This window comes from Kwoniella shandongensis, chromosome 2 (genome assembly GCF_008629635.2).
Source record: "Kwoniella shandongensis chromosome 2, complete sequence".
In the NCBI taxonomy this organism is placed as follows: Eukaryota; Fungi; Basidiomycota; class Tremellomycetes; order Tremellales; family Cryptococcaceae; genus Kwoniella; species Kwoniella shandongensis.
Window position 1 is genome coordinate 1,681,527 of NC_089288.1, and position 24,495 is coordinate 1,706,021.

A 24,495-nucleotide genomic window follows, 5' to 3' on the forward strand; every position below is an offset into this window, starting at 1 on the left:
AGTGCAACAATCTCTCATCTGCATCTCTATCTCTATCTCGTTCAAGCATTGAAGAACACCTCTCTCTCTCCTGACAGAAATTCCACCCTCCCTGTTCCCTGTATTTGTAGTGTAGCCCTGTATTCGGGCAGTCGTTGAGTAGGTGCGTCCACTCCTTGGTACGCGGGGGTACGACGACTTTGTAGTCTTCCGATGTGTTATATCATGTAGTACGTAGGTCGTCTGCCGGGACCAGGGTCCCGCGTGTCCCGTTACGCGTTACGAGGGACCCTGGTCCCGGCAGACGCTATGCATTCATTTGGACCCAGAACACCGGTGAAAGTCTTGAATGAGAACAAAGAAGGTGCAAAGCAGTATTTATGGCTCAGATGATGACCCAACTGTGCAGTTTATTGGCTCCAATGCTAACTTCAATCATTTTCAAACTGTCAGTAGAGAACTGGAAAAACCCCTTTTTTGTCCAATTCATGATCTACCATGTCCATACACTGCCAATTGAGCCTGAGAGACAACAGTATTTGACACTATTGGTTATACTTCCCTGTACTGCTGTATAGTTCTTCTTGACCTCAAGCTGATACCAAAGCTCAAACACATCAGGAAGTCCTACCTGCTGGGCAAATGTAATATCATGGCTGATAACTCAAACAACATCTATGAAACCTTCCCACATCACCCTTTCCACCTCTGACAACAATTCCTTCATGTACACACTACATTGACAGTGCTATGGGCTCCTACTGTGTGTACCTTAAGCCCTCAACCTTCACTCACTTTCCAGCTAATGCTTTGAATGCTTTGGAAAGCTTTGAACTCTTCTCTGAATGGTTTGAGCTTCCAGTTGAGCAGTCAACTGCGTATCCACCTCTGCTTGCAGCCTTGTTCCCATCACTGCTTCCCTTGGCTGACTCTGTGTCTGGGGAAAGGGTATGCACAACACCTGTCAGACTATCAAAGAAACTGATCTTACAAGGTATCTCTGAGCTCTTTTTGTTGTGTTTTTTCCTTTCCTGAGCATAGTGCGCAATAGTTGGAGCCACAGTCCCAGTTGCAAAGCTCATTGCTGTAGTTTTTGCCACAGTTGACTTGTAACAATGAGCAAATCTGTTGGAGTGTTCTGTGACTTGTTCAGCATATGAGCGCCAATCATCCTTCCCTGGGTCATCATAATGCAGACATGGAATGTAGTTGCCATCTGTTGTATCCAAGTACGACACAATGTGAAATCCAACAAATGCAGTTTCAGTGGCGGACATGATGGGACTGAATGCAAGAAATGGGATATAGTTTGTTTCTCCAAGTGGGGTGTGACTTGAATGTAGTCAGCGACGTGGACTAGGATGAGTGCAGAGCTGTAAGAAGAAGCAATATGTGATCGAATGAGCTTTGTGAGATACTGATAAGTGATGGGATGGAGAATAGTCAGATATGCAAACAGAGATCTGTCTAAATTTATACCCGTGCTAGCGGACCAAGTTGGATACGCCAGAAGTACTAGCCACTTGGATGAGGTCTCCTACCTTGAAAAGGGGATCAAAATGAACGGAACAGATCTGGAAACGACGTTTCTACCCTACGACCAATGGGCTTCACGAAGACCACCTCCGTCTATGACGATGATCGATCAAAGTCGGAAGGCATACGCCTTCTTGTGGTTCAGAACACCGGTGACCGGCTGAGAAATCATCTTTGCTATTCAACAGTCAACCCCCACACGGATCGATGGGGGTGACTAGACATATGCGCTAGCGACCATGCGATACATAGTATGCAGAAAAACAACAACAAGTATGATAATATGATATCCAAAATGTGTCCAGGATGTTTATGACCAAACGAACGCCCCTCACCTGAACCCTCCTACTCTTGCAGTGATCGAAAACCACGCCATAATCCTCCACGCCACAGCGATGGCAACCACGATCCCCATAAATCTCGCAGTATCAAGATCGCGCCATCCGAACAGCGCCAGTCTGTCCAACTCTACTCGTTAGCTCTCGGCTTATCAGATCATGATGACGCGAAGTCTCCCGCTCACAGTTGTTCTCCGCTTTGAGCAACACATTTGCCAGAGGCGATGTCTGCCTCGGTGCATTTGAAGATGAGACCGACAGATTCGTTGATGATTTGGACTCGAGTAGCGGCTGAAATGAACAGGAGGTGTCAGCTTGCGATTTGCACGGTCCGCTGACTATTTGTGAAGCTCACCCTTGACGCATGTACCCCACGCGAGCTGAGAATGACAGTGAATCGTCAATCAAGCTTCAAACCCAATCCACAGCCGTGTCCACTTACCCCTGCTAACCACGTAGGAACAGACAGTGAGATTACACCGCTGACTTGACCGATCATCGACAAGATAGTTGATACAACACTAAGATGGACACCCGTCTCGTCAGCATGTTTCCTCGTCAGTCTTGCAGTCATACGTACGTAACAGTCAACCCCTCAGTCTGGATCCAGCTGCCCAAGATCAGAGTGAAACTCTCTCCCATGTTCACCATCGCCCAGATCGTGATGGCATATTCAAAGTAGATTCTGACGGAAGTTTGCATTCCCACTCCGATATTCATCTGTGAAATGTGGGTTTCATCGTTAGCCTATCCTCACACCCGTCCAGGTATCGAACAAGAACGGCGGAAGGGGATCAGATATTCTTGCTATTGAGATTTGAAAAATTGTGGCTGAAGGGGGGAAGGGGTCGCAAGACAAACTCACAATTGCTGCATAACCAAATGAACCCAGCAACTCGAACCCGATCTCCACCATAGTATAGGTGATGACGAAAGTTGCCGAGCTGTACCTTGCAGACGACTTCGCCTCGTGAAGGTACAGATTTCGATCGGCGGGAAAGATGGCCATTGCATTGAGTAAGCCCACAAAGGCGATAGCGGATGTCGATTCGATCGTGATACCGATACGATCTTGAGCGCCTAATGGCAGACAGACAAGGTCAGCATAAGATGGGAGATAGCGTTTTTATGCATCAAACTTACCTGACGGTCCATGGGTCAATCTTTGGAAGAAGAGGATGAACAGTCCTCCTAGTAATGGTGTCTGAACCAATCGGTTGAAGAATACATCCTTCCGTCTCCACAGACTTTTCCAATGCCGTTCCAGAACGACCGGCAAGGCAACTCTCATCGACGTCGTCCCCTCTCCCCTCTTCATCACAGCATTTGAAGCATTCTTCCCCTTTTCATGCTCGTCCCCTGCTTCGGTTTCACCTGCTACAGAGCGCCAGTTTGACGTCAAGCCGTTGACTCGTGACAATGACTTTTCGTAATTGGTGACTCTAGGATCAACGGAGACGAGATCGAGTAGATGATCGGCCGGGTTGAAGAACTCGGATGGCATTGGATGTCCGATGGACGTGAAGTATTCGACGGCTTCGGCGCGTCGACCAGTGAACTGGGATGTTCAATATGTCAGTTGAAGATCAGGGACGCAACTCCGAATTGTGCAACTCACAGCAACGACACCACCTTTGGCAAGCAGGGTAACATTGTCCGCCAATTTCCAGATATCACTTCGAGGCTGATGTATAGTGGCTGGGGAGAAAGTATCAGTTGTGCGCGTCGTCCACAGAGACAGGGGAGTGTGAACAGAAATTTACCGATGACTGTCCGTCCTGTCGCCGCAATGTCTCGCAAGACTTGCATGACGCTGAGAGCAATACTGGCATCAAGGCCGGACGTTCTGTTGAGCCGGGTGTCAGCAAGGGGAGAGAAAGATATTCAGGCGAGACACTCACGGCTCATCTACCACCAACACTGCTGGATCGTTGATCACTGTTACGTCAAAGATATCAGCAACACTCTGTATGACAGAATGGCATGACCACTCACTTTGTACAGCCAAACTCAACCTCCTCTTCTCACCACCACTAATCCCCTTCAACAACGCCCCTCCCACTGGCAGATCCGCACAATCCTTCAGTCCTAACATTCTCAGCACCGTTTCCGCTCTCGCTACTTTCTGTCTCTTTGGCATCTTGTCTGGTAATCGGAGGATGGCAGCATAGGTGAGTGTTTCGCGGACCGTCAAAGAGGGGAGATGCCAATCATCGTCTTGCTCGACGAAAGCGACGTTGGACTGTGAGTTCGACGAGATGGGCTGGTTTGCGAAGAGGAGTGAGCCAGAGGAAGTGAAATGTGATAAAGGTCCAGGGTTGAGATTCCGACCTGCCAATAGCTGGAGGAGAGTCGACTAAAAAGCGCAAGATCAGATAAGGTATGTGGCGAAACATTGATGCGTAGACTCACCTTTCCGGCACCAGAAGGCCCGAGGATAGCAGATACCTCCCCAGCTGTGCAGATATCAGCTTTCGCATCTGATGCAGGAGCGGAAAGCTTACCAGGGAACGTCACCGAGACATCGTTCAAGATCATCTTGGTCTTGTCCTTGACAGCTCCCCTTCCTCTTCTTTCCCAAGTCAGTGTGAGATTCTTAACCTACTCAGACACAGTTAGTCAGCCAGGGTCCGCATTTCGAAGCACGGTGTACTCACCGCCACATTAATCTTATCTCTCGTCATATGACTTTCCATAACATCTGTCTGCTTGCCACGGTTGTGCGAGTCAATCTCCGAAGCATGTTTCACGCCTCCAGCAGGGTATATCCACAGCACGAAACATGCCAGTGCGTACTCTCCAATGGCGACACCGACCAGACCGGCGAACCAAGCACCTATATTGATCGAGTAGTCGAAGTTTAGACCGTTCAAGACATTATTACCGAGACACTAACAGGTATCAGTGTTAGCTTCCACTAGACTATCGGTGAATGACACCAAGCTGACCTGATTCAAGTTAGCTGCTGATTCGGCAGGACAGGCGAAAACTCGATCTTTGAACTGCGTAGTAGCAACGATACCTATCACATTTCCCTGTCAGTGTGAGTCTCGCATACCGCCCAGTTCTTCGATACTCACGGAAAGAGTAGAAATATGGACTGATCCACCGAATCCATGCCACATACACCGGGACATGTGTTCTGGAGAACGGTCAGCTCTAACCGAAGAGCTGTATGCCTGCAACTCACACGATGAAACCCGAACTCATACTGCAGCACAACAACATCAGTACTTATCGTACCATCTACCGGCAAGGCACTCACATTTGGAACAGATTCAAAGCGTTTCCAACCACCGAAGCTGATGAGAATGATCTAAGCAGTGATGCCTGGTCACATCGCGCATCAGCGCCTCCAGGTCACCTCCAACAGTCTAGCTACACTTACAGCAAGAAGGGAAAGTCCTTGAGTAGTGATTTGGACGAGTATCGTCTGCCAAGCGCAAGATCAGTCCGTCGGCCCCTGCGCTGATCAAAGAGCAACGGTTCACTTACAGAAGCGATCGTGGTGAACAAGTTAGCCGCCAAATCGTCTGTGCGTAGTCGGGAGATGAAATACACCAAGACGACGTAGATGGTAGGTGACAAAATACTAGGCACAAGCCATGAGATAAAGTCGGAGAGAACATAAGGTATCACATCCTATAGGTTGCAAAGTCAGCGAAACAACGGACTTGTCCGATTCATATGTATTAACGCGATCACTCACATATAGTCGATCCTATGGGAGCAACGATCAGCGACTGCGGCCGTGAAGCGATCTTTCGTGGACAACTCACCTCTCGTTCACGGTCGAAGATGACAAGATCGGTACAGAACTTGTAGATCCCTATCACGCCGACCACAGTTAGTGCTAGAACACAGATGATCCATTCCGACTGAACTCACAGAATACTTGCTGGAGATAGAAGACCCCTGGAATAAGCTGGAACGACAAGTTCTTGAGACTCTGAATACCCGTCGGAGTCTACGTACCAAGCAAGACCAGTTCGTCAGCAGGTGTCGAGCTCAATACAGCACTACAAGTGCGATGGGACTCGCACTCACCTCCGGCAGTCTATAATATGTCACACCGATGATCACACCCAATAAGACCGCTTGGATCGCAAATCCAATCAATTGCGGCACGTTTCTATACACGTTTCTATGCGCTCTAGCAGTCAACACCTTTGTTTGCTTGAACAATCCCGGTCTTTTCTCATCTCTCGCTTCGTCAAAGGCATCGCCGTCAGGACGTTGCCCCGTCATAACTCTCCTCAGTTCCGGATCAAGATCGGGATGATCTGACGAGATAGAGGTTATAGACGTATCGCCGCTTATCGACTTCTTAGCAGTGAGGTTATCGGCCCAGTGGGAAGGAGATCGAGTGTTCCACGCTTGGACTAGGGTGTGAACTCGTGCGATGGACGCTTCTTCGTTCTCTGGCGTTCGATTGTCGACAGATGAAACGTCGATGAGGAAATCTGTTTGGGTGGTCAAATTAGCTTTTAGCTGTGTGGTTCGGCAATAGCGCCTTACCTAGCGGGTTGACACCCCTTTCCACCTCATGACCCAGTGTACTGAACCATCCTAGACAATCGCTGCGAAGACCAGAATAAACAATCTCCCCTTTCGACAGCAGCGCGATTCTGTCGAAGATGTCAAACGCGTCAGAACGAGGGGCGTGGATGGACAGAACGATCGTTCGACCTCTTCGAGCGAGTTGCGACAGAGTAAGGAGAAGCAGGTAGGAGGTGAAGGCGTCTATGATCGCAACATTGGTATCAGTAACGATACACCTGCATTGACCGAGAGACATACCGAGACCAGAAGTCGGTTCCTACATAGACAGCGGAAGTCAGTCTTCGATGGACGTATCTGGTCAGATTGGTACTCACGTCTAGAATGAGAACACTCGGTAAGGTAACCAGCACGCATCCGATCGATAAACGTCTAGAATGATATCGTCAATGGCCGAGTAGCGTATGAGTCCTGTATCTGGACATACCTCTTCTCTCCGCCGGATATACCCTTCCGTAACGGTCCTCCCACCACTGTATCTGCTGCATCCCGCAAACCCAGCTCATCTATAGTCTGCTCTACAATGACGGCAATCGTCTTGTCGGACAGCGAGGTGGGCAATCGTAATCGAGCGGCCTGTTACAATTGTCAATTCCCAGCCTGCAGTCGCTCCGAGCCAAGTGGGATCGACGTACATATGTCAGTGTTTCTCGAACTACGTGACAGAGGTTTAGGATTAGCAAAACAGGTTTCATTCCCTGAAAGATCTGAACGCACCTGTCAAACACTCCACTAGGAAATCCTGCTGTCGTACGAAACCTGTCCTCCGCTTCACCTCACTCTTCCCCAACTTCTTCCCCCGTCCGGAAGACGTAGCAGCGTAATATGCTATCTCGCCGTGTTCTGTAGGAAGTCCAGATAGACGATTGGCAATGGCGTTGAGGAGGGTAGTCTTTCCGGATCCGGAGCCACCGAGACTACATGGATTCGTATGAGCAGTTGCTTGACACGAGATATGAAAGATCGACTCCTGCTAAATCAATACCAGTATGACGATAACTCACATAGCGAGAACTTCTCCACTTCGACATTCACATCCTACATCTTTCAAAATCCACCTCTTCCTCTGCTTCTCCCTGTTCTCAGGTACACTTTCCTCCTTTTTCCTCTTCGTGAAAGCTTTCGGTAACCATCTGCGCAGACGACCGTTTCGTCAGCTCAATATACTCAAATTGACCGATATTGCATAACAAGGATAAGGGGACTAGATGGTAAAGAGGACTACTCACGATGGCGCTTTCCAATCTGGTACACCGATTGTCAATCCCTCCACCGAAAGATGGAAAGGCAATGGTGGTGGGAGGTTTAACAACGCATTCGCATTCTTCGCTTCTTTCTGTTCAACTCCGGGTTGTACAGCCATACCATTCGTCGTGTTCTTTTCGTCCGGCGACAAGGGTGAAGGGGATGAAGTATTCGTCGCGGGGAAGAGCGGTTGCCTGTTGGTTTCGATATCGCTGATCTCGGACTTGGAAGTTGGGTTGACGGGTGTTGATGATGGTTGAAGGTCATTTCTTTTCGGGTTGACATGTCCCATATTTCGCAGGGCGATATCATCTCCCCCTATTCCATGAGATCCTTCGACCACACCAAAACCTTCTCCATATCCACTATGTCGAGTCATTCCATCGATACCGTGTTGGACCAAGTCATCCCTCTCTCCCCCGTTCTCCAATTCCATCAAGGCACTTCTGACCACGGCGTTTGAAGCATGAGCATGTGCACCTTCTCCGCTCGTAGACGGCGCATTGTCCGACTCCTTTCTACTCCAGCTTCCAACAGGTGGACCTAGTATAACCGGCGCAGTCGAACTTGAGGCATGATGATCTTGACCACGGTCTGCCATCTCGTTACCAATGCCCGATTTAGATCGGCGCGGACTCGCGGAACGGTCGGACGTTTTCCTAAATCGTACAAGTTTCAGTCAGCTCTTTTGCCTTATTGATACTCATTGTATAACAGTAGAAAGCAGCGACGCAGCTTCCACTGGTAAGGTGAACTCACGTTCAATTGATCAAGTGTGCCGAAGACGACTAAAGATAGGAAGATATCAAGTGAAATGATGAAATGGACCGGGATAAACACAACCTCCACTTTTGATCGACGGTCACCCGAGCCAAGCCAGTCTTTGTTTTTTCAGAAGAGTGCAGACGTGACGTAGAACACTCAAGTCGTGTAGAGTTGCTAGCTAGAATCCATATATATTGCAAGGTATGCCGGTGGTGTGTGCTGCACTCACGATCGATAAGTTGATCCTATTCTTTATTCGCGGAGAGTTCACGGGAGTTCAAGGTTGTCCACTATTCGCACAGTCTCACCATGACGATGCCCGTCTCCGTCTCCGTTTTTGACTTTCATCGATGATATTCAGGGTGACGCACGTCGCGACTTGATCACTGGAATCACTGGAATCATCAACACAACCCACCCAATTATGTTTCTGAGGCCAACTTTCCAAACCTATAAAAAGTGTACAAACAACGATGTATGCATGTATAGTTGTATCATGTACTACCCTCACCCTCACTGACTCCCAATTCATGCTGCCCCTTATCCTCCGCTACACGAGCCTCACCCTCACCGTCTCCGGAGGAAATCTCCTTCTCCCCTATGTTTTCATCAGCCGTTGTCGTCCCAATCCCATCTTCCCCCTCCCAAGCGCTTTTGACCCTCATCAACTCTCCGACCAGACCCCACAATGTCTCATCGACTTCTCTCAGGACTCTTAATCTATCTTCTAGACCTCTTCGCGTTCCTTCGGGCGTCATCTCCAATCCTCCTCTGACCAAATGAGGTATTCTCGTGGTAACAAGTGGGTCTTGTTGGTTCTGTACGACGGCCGCACCTACAGGACTCAATCTCGGTAGATGGGTCGGTTTTCTATCCCAGTCATCTCCAACCTGTTCCTTCTCTTTGCCCTTCCCCTTACTACTCGGTTCAGTCACCGAACTCGATGTTGTGGGATTGCCCAAGGCCTCTCCACCAGCGCTGAACCCAAGTCCCAGTCTTCTCAGAGCAGCTTCTGCAGCCTGTCTCCTTGCATCTGGTTCGGCTTTCCTCGCCTCATTCTCCGCATTCGCGGGTGCTGGGGGTGCAGATCCAGTGGACCTGAATATCGTTGGAGGGTTGGACGAGAAGGGCGTGACTGACCCCGAGGCGAGTTGAGGTGTCGACAATGCGGATGTGGAAGGCTGGCCAGCAGCGGGAAGAACGATACGGTCGGTTGAGCCAGGGGCAGGTTGTCTTCGTGTTGTCGGACCGGCACCCAGGCCACTGGATGGTTGACCACCGCCAAACGAGGTAGAGGAGCGCGGAGCAGCACCCAGCGGAGCGGGGAAGAAACGTCCAGGTGTTATGGGTCCACCCCAGATCCCTCTTTGCAGTCTTTGATCTTCCCCCTCCTCCGGCACAACTCGTGTTGTTGGTGTCGGAGTGAGACCATTGTGCGCGGGAACTGCCAGGCCCGTTCTTGGCGCGACAGGAGGGTCGGGAAGTCTGAAATACTCGTTGAAGTTCTGCTGCATGATCTCGACTGGGTTGGGTGCTTGGGGCACAGCACCAGGTGCGGGTGGTGGCGGGTTGCGATTATTTTGTGCTGCACCAGGTCGGGTTTGCGTAGCAGTATGAAGGACATCTCGACGACTGCGGCGCATTAGCTTTCAGCCCTAAGTTCGGTGGAAGGGAACTGGCAGCTTACCATGTCGGACAACTCTGCTGTCTTTCGAGCCAGCTTCTGAGACAATGGAAATGGAAAATATGTCCACAGCTCAATCGTTTCGGAGTTTCGTTCGGTCCACCTTCTCCGTCCGGTCCAGCAGCTGTGCCCTCCCGCTCTACTTGAGCCCGGGGTATCATCTCCTCTCGACAGATGATACAGGTCCTATCTCCTTGTCTTTCCATTTCCTCCTCCGTCGCATCGGGATACAACGCATCCATGTCTCTCGTGGCTCGTCGATATCGAATGAGGTCTCCACATCGGGAGATGAAAGATCGGAGTGTCATGTAGACGTCTCGTAGTATGTGGAGAGGAAGACCGTAATGAAGGAGAATGACGGTGAAGAACGTCAAGTATGTGAGAAGCTTAACGAAGTCTACGTATCGTGGCACACATCAGCAGTGCATTAATAGGTTTCAAATTCAAGAGAAATTGGGAGTTGCACTCACCGACAGCCAGATCCACGTAGAACAACCACATACTCTTCGCTTCCCAACTCGGTGCATCCGCTCTCCCTCTCGCTCTACGAAGATCGATAATCCCAACTCCATACCTCGCGGACGTACCCAATATAGAAGCGAGCAAGATCGTGAACTCTGAAGCGAAGAGAACCATCGACGAAACACCGTCTACGAGGATACTTTCCAGGGAGTAGGTGACGAGAAGCAGATCGAAAAGGGTGAGGAAGGTGATGATGAGGGTTATTCGGAGGTGGAACGTGGGAGGAGGGCCGGGAGGCGGTATTTGGTCCATCTAGAGGCGAGCGTGAATCAGCTATTGGCCCTTAACGGAAAGGTACAGTGAGCTATTTCATCGTCACCTACATAATCCACTCTGTCCGCTGTGATCCAATGGAAACATTTGAGGAACAGCAGGACCGCATACATAAGTGCGAACGGCGCGGAGAAGTCATCTCTACGAAAGGACGGTCAGCCCCAAAGACAATGTACAAAGTATCCTTCCTGTCCTCATGGGGTAGATTGCTCACCGGAATATAGTCAAAGCCAACAGACTCTCCGTCAAGAAGATCCACAATCGCTCAAAGAGATGCTACATGTGACGAACGAACAATCAAATCAGCACACGTCGCCAGACATCCCCAGACAAGCAGCAAGGATTTCCAGGACGCAAGTTGAGATTGTGTAACAATCAAGACTCACCTCGTACTCTATCGCTCGTAGTTGACCAAAGAATATCTTCTTCAATCCTATCCCTACGCAGATCGCGTTGAAGAGAGCGAAGTTTGCCAGGATCTAAGGGGACGACAAGGCTATCAGTAAACCCCTTCCCACGAATGACATTGATAGTACCACAGCGCCAACCACTGAATCAAACCCCTATCTGGGACTCAAGAAGGGAGATGAGGAAGGGCAGTTGGCTCACCATCAATGCACCGCTACTTCGTCCTATCGCCACGCCTGCAGCATAAAAGTTGGCCCTGGACTTCAGTGCGGAGGAGATCACACCCCCTGCAAGGAGGGTAGATGCCGCCCCGTACAATATCAAGCGAGGAACCATATTGGGACGCAGTTGTCTCTGCTAGACGTTGACGGACGTAAGGGATGAATGCGCTTTTGTCGCCCGTAGGGCTTGAGCGGGGTGTCGGTCGACCTGCTTGAGCTTTGTGTTTCCGTTGCTTTATCAAGCTAGGTTATAAGTTCGAGCTTGGTAACTGTCTCTGCGCCAATCGTTATGGTATGATAATGTTAAGATCTGGTGGTACACTTCACTGAGATATGAACAATGGAACAATAATCGCGACACGACCGCTTACTAGACACTTCACTAGACGTGGTCATCATAACTCGGGCTATTGACTTCGACGTGGAGGTTACCGCTCACTGCTCGGACCGCACCACGTGCTTAGCTCCCGTGGCGGCGGCGGAGTGGCAAATGCAAGAGGACAACTCTTTAGTGAAAATAGTATGCTCTTCGATCTGACTCAATGTGTCATATACATGATGCATATCTCATTATACTGTGTTTGCTACGCTTTCATGTCGCTACTACTTTCAGACCTAGAGCTTCGATTGTCCACTCCTTACTCCTTGCTGGCAGGCTGGGCGCGGCGCTTCAATACCACTTGACCTGCCAACCTTCGTTCAGATCCACCTTCAACCCTTTCACCTTGACGGTCCCAGTCTTTCCATCATATTCAACCTTGTCTCCATCCACTTCTTGACCATTGAACGTCACTTTCTTAGGTTCGTACCATACACCTACGATCGTGATTGATTTGAGATGACCGTCGATGTGGTAGTTTCCACTAGGAGTGGAGGTGAGACACGCATCGTCCTTTGTTGTGAACGTCAAGCAAGTTTGTTCGGTTACTATTCCACCACACCCAATAACATCAGCTATATGTTCCATCTGATGGACGGAAGGTGGTAGCTCACCAGGCAATGTAGCACCGTCGTCAACTTTCGCCACACCTTCCGCATATCCTTTCCCGTCTAATACGACAAGGACAGCATATCCTCCCTCTCGAGTTTCGGTAATTGTGTATCCTGCATTGTCGTACAGCAAAAGCACACTTCCACTTCTTACGTGGACTCCAATCTCACCAAGTGGTAAAGTGAGAGTGACGTTCTCGCCGTAAGAAGTGTCTAGCTTTTCGTGAGTCCACCAGTCGACCCAGAATACACCGTCATACGAGGGGAATATACCAGACACGGTCGACTCGTTTGGTTGGAGAACGGGTGTAACGATGATGGAAGGCCCAACAAGGAATTGCGAATCGATGGCGAGGTATGATGTAGAAGGGAACTGGTGGAACAGCGGTTGGACGGGTGGTCTGGTCGTTCAACGCAATCATCCCTCAGCATGGCAGATCGCGGTCGATTGGGTAGCGTGACTTACGCTCCGCCATACGCCGCCTCGGCGAACAAAGTCTGCCAGTAAGGCAACAACTCGTATCTCGCTTTGATCGCTTTGATACTGGCGTCTCGTACAGAGTCCCAGTTGTAAGGCTCTTGGCTAAGTGCTTCTCTGCGGAAGTGTTGCAAATCAGCACAAATCAGAGACAGTGCGGAGGCTGTGGGCTCATACTTCGTGTTGTGGTTCTGCGAAGTCCGCGATCACTTGTCAGCTCAACCATCGTGGTGTTCGGCTCAGAACGCAAAAGTGAAGACGAATCGACTTACCCTGTAGAACGGGAAGAAAGCACTTAGTTGCATCCACCTGTTACAAAGTTCCTCGTCGGTATTTCCGTTCTGAGTTGCCTGTCAGCTTGCCATGTAGCATCTGCCAGGAGCGAAGGCTTACGAATCCACAACTGCACCGTTCAGATCAGTCCATCAGTGCCCTGTCCTTTGCCACATGAATCACAGAGTTATGCTTACGTGTCCGGTCCAGTCATAGGCTGCAGAAGGAGGTCAGAAAGTGCTATTTAGACAGACTGGCCAAGACGCTTACAACGGCGAAGAGGTTGAACTGCAGGACGCCTTGAATAGCTCGTTTCATGTATGCGCTTCGATCATTTATCAACGAAGCGACTCTCCGTACGATTGCGGCAGACTTACAAGGTCGAATAGTTGTCACCTGTCCAATGCGCCGTCTTCTGTCCCTGCACCTTTTGTCAGCTTGCTTTGCTCTGTGTATAGCTGATAGGAGCTGAGAGGACATACGCCTCCTGCAAAGGTGGATCTGCCGACAATAAATGGTCGGAGTCCCGGTTTGAGAGCCTTCAGCACATCGTTGGTAGCGAACTCTTCCATGTGTCCCCATACGCTATTAATGAGCAGTCATTGTTAGTTTTCGGACAACATACCAAGCAGAGGTTTTTACAGACGACTCACTTATGTACGTTGTACTCTTGTAGACCTCCATAATGTGTCGCATTGGGACTGACTGTCTTCGCCGACAGTCTTCCCGCTTGATTCCTAATGGGGTAGGGAGGTTCATCGACATATGGGATAGATGGAACATATCCATTGATTTGTCTCTTGGCAGCCTCGATCTCGACCGTGTACGCGCGTCGTCGAAGAGCATCGTTCTTGGGTGCTGTTCCGTTCGCACCGTACGTGAGTTCTCCGTCGACGGTCTGAAGTGAATAGTCAATACAAGCGACGGCCTGGCTACCTCGTATCGAGAGAAGCTTTCCGAAGGGAAGGCCGAAGACTACTCACCACGTTGCCACTGAGCCCGGAAGTGTTGGGCCAATACCCTTCTGGCCACGCAACAGGAGGTCCGGTCGGTGTATAGTCGGCTGGGTCGGTCAACAGTGTCAGTTGCGGCAAGGCGGTGTACATTCACCGCCACTTACGAGGTACAACTGTCGTGTCCTCCAGACTGATCGTAGAATTAGAGGCGGAACCATCAACGAAAGACGCCGGTTCGTTCATCTGTATCGTTATTTTATCAGATTTGATGAATCATCCCGTTTGAACTCACGTCAAGCCAGATTCCTAAACCGGTTGTTAGCATGGGTGCTCACACACGGCATAGATGACCCACTCACCATCGAAGTCGACGACTAGAGAAAGGTTGTAGAAGGCTTCGTACCACACATCTTTCATCTTCGGGTTGAACCAGTCTGGCGACGTGTCAGCTGCGGACATGCACAGAGAAAGGACTTTTGGATCTACCTGGGAACACCGTGAATCCAGGCCACACAGCTCCAATATACTCTGTACCGTCCGGATTCTTCATCCACACGTCAAGCTCGTGGCCACGTTCGTATACGTCGAACTGTTCATAAAATGATTAGCTCGCCGCTTTGTGCTTACAGATGACCCAAACGGTTAACTCACAGAATCAGAGTCGTTATACAGAATACCTACGATCTGTTAGCCACGTCTGCTCAGAACATTACAAGTCGACCCACCGATAGCTGCATCGATGATCGGAATCTAAGATAAGGTCAGCTGACGCCTTGAAGCAACTGTGTTTTCGGCATCTCACGTAGTGCTGGTTGTTTGCGTGGAGCTCTTCGATGAAAGCAGTGTACTCGGCAGGCTCGTAGTTCTGATCGAATTGGAACTCTCGGTAGCGTCTCATCCCTGAAGTCTCTCGTCAGTATAGGTTTCGTGAAGACCGCGAAGAAGCTTACAGTCAATATCATTCCATTGTCTGGCCAAGGGGACAAAGTAGTCAGTTGGCGGTCGTTCATCGACGACCTTGATGATCCAGCTCACGTTTCGAGAGGAATACCTGCCTCTCGCATTCTGGTCACTACCGACCTTGTATCCGCCACTGAGGTGTATCCCCATCGGCAGAGGTGGAATCCGAAAGACCACTCAGGCATGACTTGGGGTAGACCGACAGTCTTTGCGTATTGGCCGGCTACGTGATTCGGGCTTGGGCCAGAGAGGAAGTCTGATGGCCGTATCAGTCCATGAGTCACATGGTATTCAGATGAAAAGGAGGGACAACCATAACTTACAGAAGTCAAAAGTACCTCCGATAGCTCGATACTCGATTACACCGTCTCGAAGGATAACGTCCATACCGTTGGAGCTGACAGGCAATGCATAAGTCGACCACAATGGTGTATTGTATCAAACACTCACTTGAGCAAGAAGACACCGTGAGACGGCAATGACTTGGACTTATCGTTAGGTCTGACTTCCATGTACATTGGATGGGTACCGTCTGTGGGTGTGCTGGTCAGGGCTGCGGATCGCGGAAATCGCGTGATGAACAGCTTACACATGTTCTCATCGATTGGATCTCCTACATCTCTAGCCCAGAATGTTTGCACAGTAGCACTTTCATTTCGTCTGTAACCTGAACCAGCCTACGCGCGCACTGTCAGCTCAGTCGCCGTCGACGAAAGCAAACTTGGTTACTCACAATCACTTCTCCCAACCCATAGACATTCGCTCTATGGGGCAACGCTGACGAGATCTGGAGGTACTGATCCTCAAACACCAGCGGATGAGCAGGCAGAACGGTGTAGTTGCTATACGCTCCTTGAATCTGAGTCGTCTCATCGTATGTCGGGATGTTCTTCGCTCTCGTATCGAACAAGACTTCTCCATCTGATTTCCTCGTCACCCAGAATGCGAATGGTTTCTCCTCGTACTCGAACTTCAGATCGGATTTGTCCGAAGCGTCGTAGCCTGACAAAGTAGCATGAGGACGAGGGAAAATGTAGTTGTCAAGTTGGTATTGGTGAAGAGCACTATCGTAGATGTGGACATGGAGGCGCTCGGGAGTCTCATATTCGACTGATAGTGCGAGGTGATAGATATCGTTACCGTAAGCTGAACATTCGGCAAGTAGGCTCATGGTCGCATAGATTCCGCCAGTCTCAGTGTGTGTGATAGAATCGACAGAGTAACCTGAATACATCCATCGGTCAGCTTGCAGACTGAGAAAGTGAGTGGTATCAGATGCTACCCACCTTCACACTTGGTCACGTCACCTGAGAATTCAGATTGTTGTGGCAAGACCGGAGAAGAGCCAGAAACGTTTTGACCAGCATCACGAAGGATGAGCTGCCTTTCGAGCAGATAGGCCGGGGCGGCAGAAATTGCCGGTAGAAGGAGTAAGCTTGAGGAGACGAAGGACCACAGCATTGTGAGCTGTATCAAAGCGGTAGGCGATTTGTTCTCAACCCAGAAGTTGACAAGGTTTAATAGTCCCTCTCAGTAGTGCAAAAGTGTTCAACTGGTCGAGATGAGGAGTTATCTAAGCGGGAATAACCCACAAGAGCATATATGTACTGTATTGGACATGCCATTGCCGCACCTTGTTCTCAGGTCAATGATGATCACGAGTCCCCACAAATACGTCGCAGAAGACGCTAAAGACGCCTCCTGGTCATTCGAGGAACGATGCCGCATGTGTATGTATGTAAGTTTGAATGTGTATGTATCTGTGTGGCCTCCCGGTCGGAGACAACGTCGATCAGTCCGGTTCAATTGTACATGTTGTGCGTGTGTGGGTGTATAATCAGTTCGTAAGCTCTTAGCTTTTAAACGACGGCTATACACGGGGTGTACGACATGATGCTTCCCGAGACAGGCTAGTGCCTCGATGGGGGTATGTGTGTATTTGTGTATGTGTGTGTCCTGTTCATTGGCCGAAGAGGGACGCATGTGGTCTGCAAGCAATGGGGTAGAAGAGGATACTACTGTTGATGGGTCATGTGCAGGAAACGAGTAAGAAACGTAAACGCTAGAGATCTAGTGGCAAGTGGACCACCTCCACTCTGGCTAGTACCTCTCATCGGCATTACGGCGTTACATGATATTGTGGCAGTTGATGTTATTCCACCTCCACCGCGTATCAGCAGATTTCTCAGGCTCTCTCAAAAGTTGGATTATTTTGATTTCACTTGACTTCCTATATCACCATACACATACACAAACAAATCACAGACAAGAACCCACGATGGCCAAAGCTACAAAGGCTTTCAAGAAGTTCGCTTCGTCCGGTAAACTGAAGGATACCATCAAGGCTAGGAGACAACAACAACAATCCAAGAGAAAACAAGAGGATCGTAAATCTCAACGAGAGAAACAACGTGGTGGACCCAAGGAAGACGAAGATGGTCAAGGCGAAGGTAGCGATGAGGACGACGAAGATGATAAGGAGATGAAAAAGTTGGGTTCTGGCAAAGTGGGAGGACGAGCAGGGGGTGTTGCGAAGACCGTGGAAGAACTTTTCGGTGCAGGTGGATTGGACGCCGAGGCCGATGAAGGGTCAGATCTCGAAGAACTCGACGAGGAAGATGAGGAAGATGATGATAGTGAAGAAGGGGATGAGGAAGAGGCCGATCTGCTCGACGAAGCCGCCATGAAGAAAGCGATGAAGGACCTCGAGAAGAAGGACCCCGAGTTCTTCAAGTACCTCAAAGAGAACGACGAGGATCTGTTAGAATTTGGAAAGGGCGCAAGCGGTGCTCAAGTGAAGGGCAAGGGGAAAGGAAAGCAGGACGAGGACGAGGAGATGGCAGACAGTGAGGACGATGACGAGGATGAGGAGGATGATGACGAGGAGGAGGAAGTTGAACGAAAGAAGATCAGCGTCACAATGAAGATGTTGAGACAGTGGCAGGAGGGAATGCTCAAGGTCAGTCAAATGCTTCTCAAAAGCGGCCCGGACGCATAGCAGCCGTAACTGACATTCACTCGCTCGCAGCAACACTCGATCCGATCATTGCGAAAAACGTTGATCGCTTTCCGAGCGGCTGCTCACATGAACGAGGACGACGGAGAGCAGGGAACTGGTCTTGACACAAAATACACCATCGACAGTGCCCAAGGTAAGCATAATGAGCTACTGTTCTGCGAGCACATCGCACTTTGCTAACATTTCTGCTCGCACACTAGTCTTCAACAAGCTTGTTGTGACCGCACTCAAGTACACCCCCGTTGTTGTAGGCTATCACGTTCCCTACAAGACTCTTGCCAACGGTAAAGTGTGAGTGCGCTCACAATCTACTTGCTTGTAACCATTTACTGACATCCTCACAGCAAGCTTCAACCTACAAAGACTGCCAACCAGTCCCTTAACCGACTCATCCTCTCCCACTTCTCCACCCTTCTCCATCTCATCAAATCACTCCCTAGCACACCTTCAAGTATCTCCAGCGGATCCGCTGAGGAAGATGCCGGAAGTCTACTGCTCGTCGCCGTGGGAGAAAGCACCAAGCTCGTTCCTTGGATCATGAGCGCTAGGAAGCACCTTCGAGCATACCTCAAGGTCTTGCTTGACCTCTGGTCCTCGGCGAGCGACAGCGTTCGAATCGCTTCATTCTTGGCCGTGCGAAAGCTGTTCGTCGCTGGTGATGACGCAGTCAAGGACCTTTGCTTGAGAGTGAGTAGGGCGCATTCGTATCTACTAAAAAGGGGAGGACTAACTCCAATTTATTGCAGAACATCTACCGATCGTTGCTCCCTCCTTTGCGAAACACCACACCTCACACCCTTCCCTCCCTCAACTTGATGAAGAACACCGCTTCCGAGCTTTATCAGATCGCTCCCGCCCTTTCATACCAACACGCGTTCGGTTTCATCCGAATGCTTGCGGTCCATCTCCGTAATGTCGTGCGATCAAGCACGACCGGCAAAGCTGGTGACAACCAACAGGCCTTCAAGGCGGTTTACAACTGGCAGTTTGTGCACTGTATCGATTTCTGGAGTCAGGTCTTGGCTGGTGCTGCGAGTATTGAGAGTCAGAAAGAGAATGCAGGCTTGGAGAGTCCTTTGAAGCCTTTGATCTACCCTTTGGTGCAGATCTCTTTGGGTGTGATCCGGTGAGCTTTACGGTCCGCGGTAGAAGTCGAAGCCAAGCTGACAAACTCGTTGCTTCGTGCAGACTCCTTCCATCATCTCGATACTTCCCATTGCGATTCCATATCCTCCAATCGCTCATCCGAATCGTCTCTCTCACTGGCACTTACATCCCCCTATCACCTTTCCTACTCGAGATCCTCGACTCTTCCGAATTCCGAAGATCCAACCCCAAAAAGGCTACACTCAAACCCCTCGATTTGGAATACATCATCCGAGCTCCTGCAGCTTACCCCAAAACTCGAGTATTCCAAGAAGGACTCGGTGAAGAGCTCGTTTATCTCTTGGGTGAATACCACGCGGTGATCTCGACGAACATCGCCTTCCCTGAGATCGTCTTACCCGTGATCGTGACGATCAAGAAACACATCAAGAAGGGATCAGCTGGATCACCCAAGGTGGTTTCAGGATTGAAGACACTTGTGGATAAACTCGATGCGACAAGGACGTTCATCGAGACGAAGAGAAGGAACGTGAGCTTTGCTCCTAGAGATAGGAGCGAGGTCAATAGGTTCTTGGAAGGACAAGGGGTCGAGGTCACGCCTGTAGGTAACTGGATGAGGCTGCAAAAGAAGGTGAGGGAGAAGAAGAGACTGGAGGTAGAGAGGGCTCTTAGGGAGGAGCGAGAGGAGAGTGCAGAGGAAAGCGATTAGGCGTGGTTGCGCGCAGAGAGGGTTGTGAGGAGATGTAGCAGTCTTAGGCAGGTCCTCCCCGGTCGGTCAAGTCATGATGATAGAGTCGTAGGTAGTGGATCATTCTGTTCTGGTTTCATATATGCATGTATACTTCATCATGGTGTGCAGCGAAGCTTCCTTGTCGTGGTCAGATATCTGAAGGACAACCAACCTCTGCTACAACGTTACGACGGGACCAACTGCCTCCACTTTTACCGACCTCGCCGAATGACAAGTTACGAGTCATGAGCAGCGAGCGATCTTGCCCGATCGCGAGATGTTATAAGTCACTCTCCATCATTGTTTGCATCACACTCGTTGTACAATTCTGACATAGTCACTCAGCACATGCTTCATACACTCACAAGAGCTATCCGTCCTATTCGAACCACACGTATTACGATCCGCACGATGTCCAACTCGACTCTCCACTTGTACGGGACCCCTGCTCCTCAGCCCGATACGAGCGACACCTCCCAACCTACCGACGACGGTGCACCGAAGAAAATCCATCTGACAAGTCATAACCAATACAAAACACCTCGTCTCCTCCCTTCCCATCTCTCCCCATCTCCCCTACTCCAATTCAATGCGTGGTTATCGTCCGCTCTTTCCCCACCTGACGATGGGACGCCCATCGTAAAAGAACCAGAAGCGATGACCGTCTCTACCTCTTTACCTAATGGTATTCCTTCAAGTCGTGTCGTCTTACTAAAGACAGTGGATGATACCGGATTCGTCTTTTTCACAAATTACAATTCTCGTAAATCTCGCGAACTGACCGCCAATCCCTATGCGGCACTAGCCTTCTACTGGAGAGAGATCTCAAGATCTGTCAGAGTAGTTGGACGTGTGGAGAAAGTCAAAAGGGAAGAGAGTGTGGAGTATTTCAATACCCGACCTAGGGGAAGTAAGATCGGTGCATGGGCTTCGGAGCAGAGTACGACGGTAGGAGAGGAGACGTTGGAGAAGAGGGTGGAAGAGACGGAGAAGAGATGGGAGGGGAAAGAGGTTGAATGTCCTGAACATTGGGGAGGTTGGAGAGTAGTGCCATTGTAAGTGCAGCTATGCCCTCTGATCTTTTCTGTTCGGTCGCGCTCCCGGTCTGCCAGAGCTGCACGCTGTGTGCGAAGTGAATTAACCCGGACCTGCTACGAGTCATCGAGTCATGTTCCTCTCACCGAGCTCCCTGCTGGAGATGGATTGCTCTTGTCGCTGATGTTTCCTCCCCCCTCCCCCCGCAGCGAGGTGGAGTTCTGGTCCGGACAACCCTCTCGTCTCCACGATCGATTCCGATACACTCGACCAGAGGGCAGTGAAGGCGAATGGAAGGTCGAACGACTCTCTCCATAATTTGGCTAGGTTCTCGGGCGAATAGTAGACAGATAAAGTGTATCTTCTCTTGTCTGCCGGACAATATGCATGATATCTCTGAAGCTATGCGATACTGTGCATAGCGACCCAATGAGATTAACATAGGTCCTTGAAAACTGTGGAGCAGTCGTAGGGATTGAGGTGAAACGCCGGCGCACCGGTATCAGCCCGTCGATCAACTATCTCACGCCGATCCCCCCGAGCATAGCCCCACACTAGACCTTGCATCGGTAGATACAGTGATACGGTAGCCATGAGCATCAAGTACGGTCAGACGCCTGTGTATATGACTTTCGCCTTTGCCTTGTCTTCTTGAGTGGACATCGGTCTTGTGCGAAGTCAACGTCCATCAACAACCTGGTACCATACCACCGAGGCGTGCCTGAATATTCCCAATCATCATTCAACTTTCATAAAGTTATTAGCACACTTCAACAACAACAAATCACTCACAGCACTCATACATCCTTTCATCCGGTCAACTACTCCGCATCGCTCTTCGCATCGAAACTATCACTTTGCATCGGACAGCATCGTACCGTAACATCGCACTATCCTTCATCTATACATCTCTCGAACAATTAGGACGATCGCTCCGCTCTTGTTGGACACTTCACACCGGTATCAATCAGTCTGTTCCGCAGCGAAACGCGGTTGGTGCTTTTCAGCGCAAATATAATCAATCACTCCTTGGAACATAACCTGACATCACAACGACAACGACAACGACCTCTCTCCAGCGTCTTCTTTCGCATCCAATCACTCACGAGCATCACGATCCAACGTATCACATCCCACCTTATCTAGGTGGATATCAGTCGACCGATCTTTGACTGCCAAAGACATCCATCGTTCATTCCAACTTTCGACTCACCCCATCTGTCGCTCTCACAAGCTCGACATCGCAGGCAAGCAAGATGATGAACCTATCCGAGTTCCGTAATGATTTTCGGGATCATATGCTCCCTCAACCGCCTTCTTTCAAGAAGAAGAAAGAATATGTTTTGGAGGAAGTTTTGGGTCGGGGCGGATTTGGAAAGGTCGTCAAGGCAACTTGGGCGCCGTCTCATGGAACGAAGAAGGAAGTGGCTCTGAAGTGAGTTGGTACTACTAAATGCTGGTCACATTATCCGCTGTACTTACTTCCTCCCGTACCGTCGGAAACTGGGGGGACACCTTTCTGTGGAGCGGTCGCCAGTGTGCTACATTATCGGAGCTGATTTATGCGCCACCGCGTGCTCTTGCTCAGGATTATATCAAAGAAGCTAGTCAAAGATAACGAGGGGATCGTGATGGACGAGTTGAATGTGTTGAAAGGACTAGATCATCCGAATATCGTGCACGTATGGGACAATTTCGAATCGAGAGATAAGTGAGTTAACATCTTGTGTCTGACCAACAAGTGTAACGCTCTTGGTACATGATGGACATCGAGCTGATATGACGTGTGTCATTTTACAGGTTCTATCTCACTTTCGAGCTCGCTGTGGGAGGAGAGCTGTTTGATCGGATATCAGAGAGGGGGAAGTTTACGGAAAAGGATGCGGTGGATTGCATTCGGTATGTCGCTCTCATCTCCACTACGGCTCTCAGAGTCAATGTTGACAGTCAATTTCCAATCTCTTTCACTTCTTTCAACTCCATCTAAACTTCAATCATAACCTCCATCCGCCCCTCGGCGGTCTCTCTCTACCCCACTTCACTCCCGCAGGCAAGTCATCTCAGCAACAGCCTATCTCCACGCACACCATATCGTTCATCGAGATCTCAAACCCGAGAACATCCTCTACAAAACGCGAGCTCCAGATTCGCAACTCGTCATAGCCGATTTTGGGATCGCCAAACATCTCGAGAATCCAGATGAGGAGCTGCTCGAGGCAGCGGGGAGTTTCGGTTATGCTGCGCCGGAGGTTTTGGCGAATAAACCGCATGGGACGAAAGTCGATTGTTGGAGTATTGGGTGAGTGACCTGTTTACTTTTCAGATTTCAGCCTATGTGATTCTGAATCGACTATATAACTTGGAGAGGTAACGATATCGATCTATGATGCTGAATATTTTGCAGAGTCATCGCGTACACCCTCCTCTGTGGTTATTCGCCTTTCCGCTCCGACGACAAAATGGGTCTACTAAAGGAGATGACAAGAGGGAGAATTATGTTCCACGAAAGATACTGGTCAAAAGTCTCCAAGACAGGTCAGTCAGCTGTCCGTCTGCTGATCCGGTAATATTGTCGGAGTGAACCGAAGCTGACAATGCTTCTGACTGCAGCGAAAGACTTCATCAAGGAGATGCTGGTAGCAGATCCCAAGAAAAGACTGACAGCTGCCGAAGCCCTCCAACATCCTGTAAGCAAATCACTCGATAAGAACTTGTTTTTCGTTCGAGAAAGGGCTGATCGTTTGGGATTTCTCCATAGTGGTTGACATCAGGTCAAGCTACCGATGCAGATCTTTCAGGAGCTATAAGGGAGAACTTTGATGCGAAGCGGAAATGGACTTCGGCCTTGAGGGTGAGTCTGGCCTCGCAACTGCATTGCCACACCAAAAACTGACGATTCCGTATTCCAGGTCATCCAAGCTTCCAACAGAATACGCAATGCCAGCTCTTCTTCCTCATCATCCACCAACCACACTCCGACTTCCAACCCACCCAGTGCTTCGCTGAACATCCCGACCGTCATCACTCCGCTAAGTATGACGGATGACGGTCCGCTCTCCGATATGGAGACGAGAGACTATCACACCGCCGACGAAGATAGTCATATCGAACTACGAACGCCTGGAAGCGTTGGAGTGGCAGAGACGTCAGATGTAGAAACTGGGGAAGCGAGTGCTCCTGCCAGGAAAGAGCCAATCGAGGTAAAGGTTGTAAAGCCACAACTGGGGGTAGAGACGGGTCATGTACCAGGTGGAGGGGGAGGCGGATTATTGAGTCCTGAACAGAGTCCGACGGCGAGAGCATCGGAGACGAAGGAGGGGAAGGGGAGACAGACAGGGCTAAGAGGTCTGATAGGAAGATTGAGCATATAACGGAGGGATTTGCCTAAACAGCCTTAGTCGCACTCTCGAAGGTGG

The 24,495-nt window shown here is 49.9% G+C and overlaps 6 protein-coding genes across 6 annotated transcripts; 3 read left to right on the forward strand and 3 right to left on the reverse strand.

Moving 5' to 3' along the window:
* Nucleotides 1–1,846: 1,846 nt before the first annotated feature.
* CI109_101285 (uncharacterized protein) lies at nt 1,847–8,259 on the reverse strand (the record flags this gene model as incomplete). The annotated part of the gene is made up of 32 exons (XM_032006476.1): nt 1,847–1,973; nt 2,039–2,144; nt 2,209–2,233; nt 2,296–2,374; nt 2,434–2,573; nt 2,719–2,933; nt 2,997–3,411; nt 3,472–3,551; nt 3,617–3,699; nt 3,755–3,791; nt 3,849–4,209; nt 4,266–4,309; nt 4,358–4,454; nt 4,511–4,744; nt 4,802–4,875; nt 4,934–4,995; nt 5,044–5,064; nt 5,119–5,183; nt 5,242–5,286; nt 5,349–5,495; nt 5,563–5,574; nt 5,633–5,682; nt 5,742–5,820; nt 5,901–6,316; nt 6,372–6,596; nt 6,654–6,672; nt 6,731–6,785; nt 6,841–6,989; nt 7,049–7,068; nt 7,131–7,330; nt 7,418–7,546; nt 7,643–8,259. 32 exons carry the CDS (start codon nt 8,257–8,259, stop codon nt 1,847–1,849), a joined length of 4,428 nt encoding a protein of 1,475 aa, XP_031859311.1.
* Nucleotides 8,260–8,917: 658 nt separating this feature from the next.
* On the reverse strand, nt 8,918–11,646 carry CI109_101286 (uncharacterized protein; the record flags this gene model as incomplete). The annotated part of the gene is made up of 7 exons (XM_032006475.1): nt 8,918–10,055; nt 10,111–10,504; nt 10,578–10,881; nt 10,953–11,043; nt 11,117–11,178; nt 11,289–11,381; nt 11,512–11,646. 7 exons carry the CDS (start codon nt 11,644–11,646, stop codon nt 8,918–8,920), a joined length of 2,217 nt encoding a protein of 738 aa, XP_031859310.1.
* Nucleotides 11,647–12,201: 555 nt separating this feature from the next.
* On the reverse strand, nt 12,202–16,649 carry CI109_101287 (uncharacterized protein; the record flags this gene model as incomplete). Its single annotated transcript, XM_032006474.1, has 26 exons — nt 12,202–12,458; nt 12,525–12,922; nt 12,988–13,116; nt 13,177–13,190; nt 13,272–13,340; nt 13,393–13,402; nt 13,470–13,489; nt 13,543–13,597; nt 13,650–13,693; nt 13,755–13,857; nt 13,926–14,170; nt 14,256–14,335; nt 14,393–14,471; nt 14,521–14,534; nt 14,588–14,662; nt 14,715–14,817; nt 14,880–14,905; nt 14,954–14,978; nt 15,031–15,128; nt 15,179–15,198; nt 15,264–15,444; nt 15,512–15,585; nt 15,639–15,720; nt 15,778–15,865; nt 15,922–16,412; nt 16,475–16,649. The coding sequence occupies 26 exons, from the start codon at nt 16,647–16,649 to the stop codon at nt 12,202–12,204; spliced, it is 2,955 nt and encodes a 984-aa protein (XP_031859309.1).
* Nucleotides 16,650–17,466: 817 nt separating this feature from the next.
* CI109_101288 (uncharacterized protein) lies at nt 17,467–20,023 on the forward strand (the record flags this gene model as incomplete). Its single annotated transcript, XM_032006473.1, has 6 exons — nt 17,467–18,147; nt 18,217–18,340; nt 18,408–18,498; nt 18,552–18,894; nt 18,954–19,333; nt 19,396–20,023. The coding sequence occupies 6 exons, from the start codon at nt 17,467–17,469 to the stop codon at nt 20,021–20,023; spliced, it is 2,247 nt and encodes a 748-aa protein (XP_031859308.1).
* Nucleotides 20,024–20,455: 432 nt separating this feature from the next.
* CI109_101289 (pyridoxamine 5'-phosphate oxidase) lies at nt 20,456–21,397 on the forward strand (the record flags this gene model as incomplete). The annotated part of the gene is made up of 2 exons (XM_032006472.1): nt 20,456–21,099; nt 21,289–21,397. The coding sequence occupies 2 exons, from the start codon at nt 20,456–20,458 to the stop codon at nt 21,395–21,397; spliced, it is 753 nt and encodes a 250-aa protein (XP_031859307.1).
* Nucleotides 21,398–22,338: 941 nt separating this feature from the next.
* Nucleotides 22,339–24,450, forward strand: CI109_101290 (uncharacterized protein; the record flags this gene model as incomplete). The annotated part of the gene is made up of 8 exons (XM_032006471.2): nt 22,339–22,514; nt 22,668–22,790; nt 22,880–22,978; nt 23,130–23,378; nt 23,484–23,614; nt 23,690–23,766; nt 23,838–23,930; nt 23,989–24,450. The coding sequence occupies 8 exons, from the start codon at nt 22,339–22,341 to the stop codon at nt 24,448–24,450; spliced, it is 1,410 nt and encodes a 469-aa protein (XP_031859306.2).
* Nucleotides 24,451–24,495: the final 45 nt, after the last annotated feature.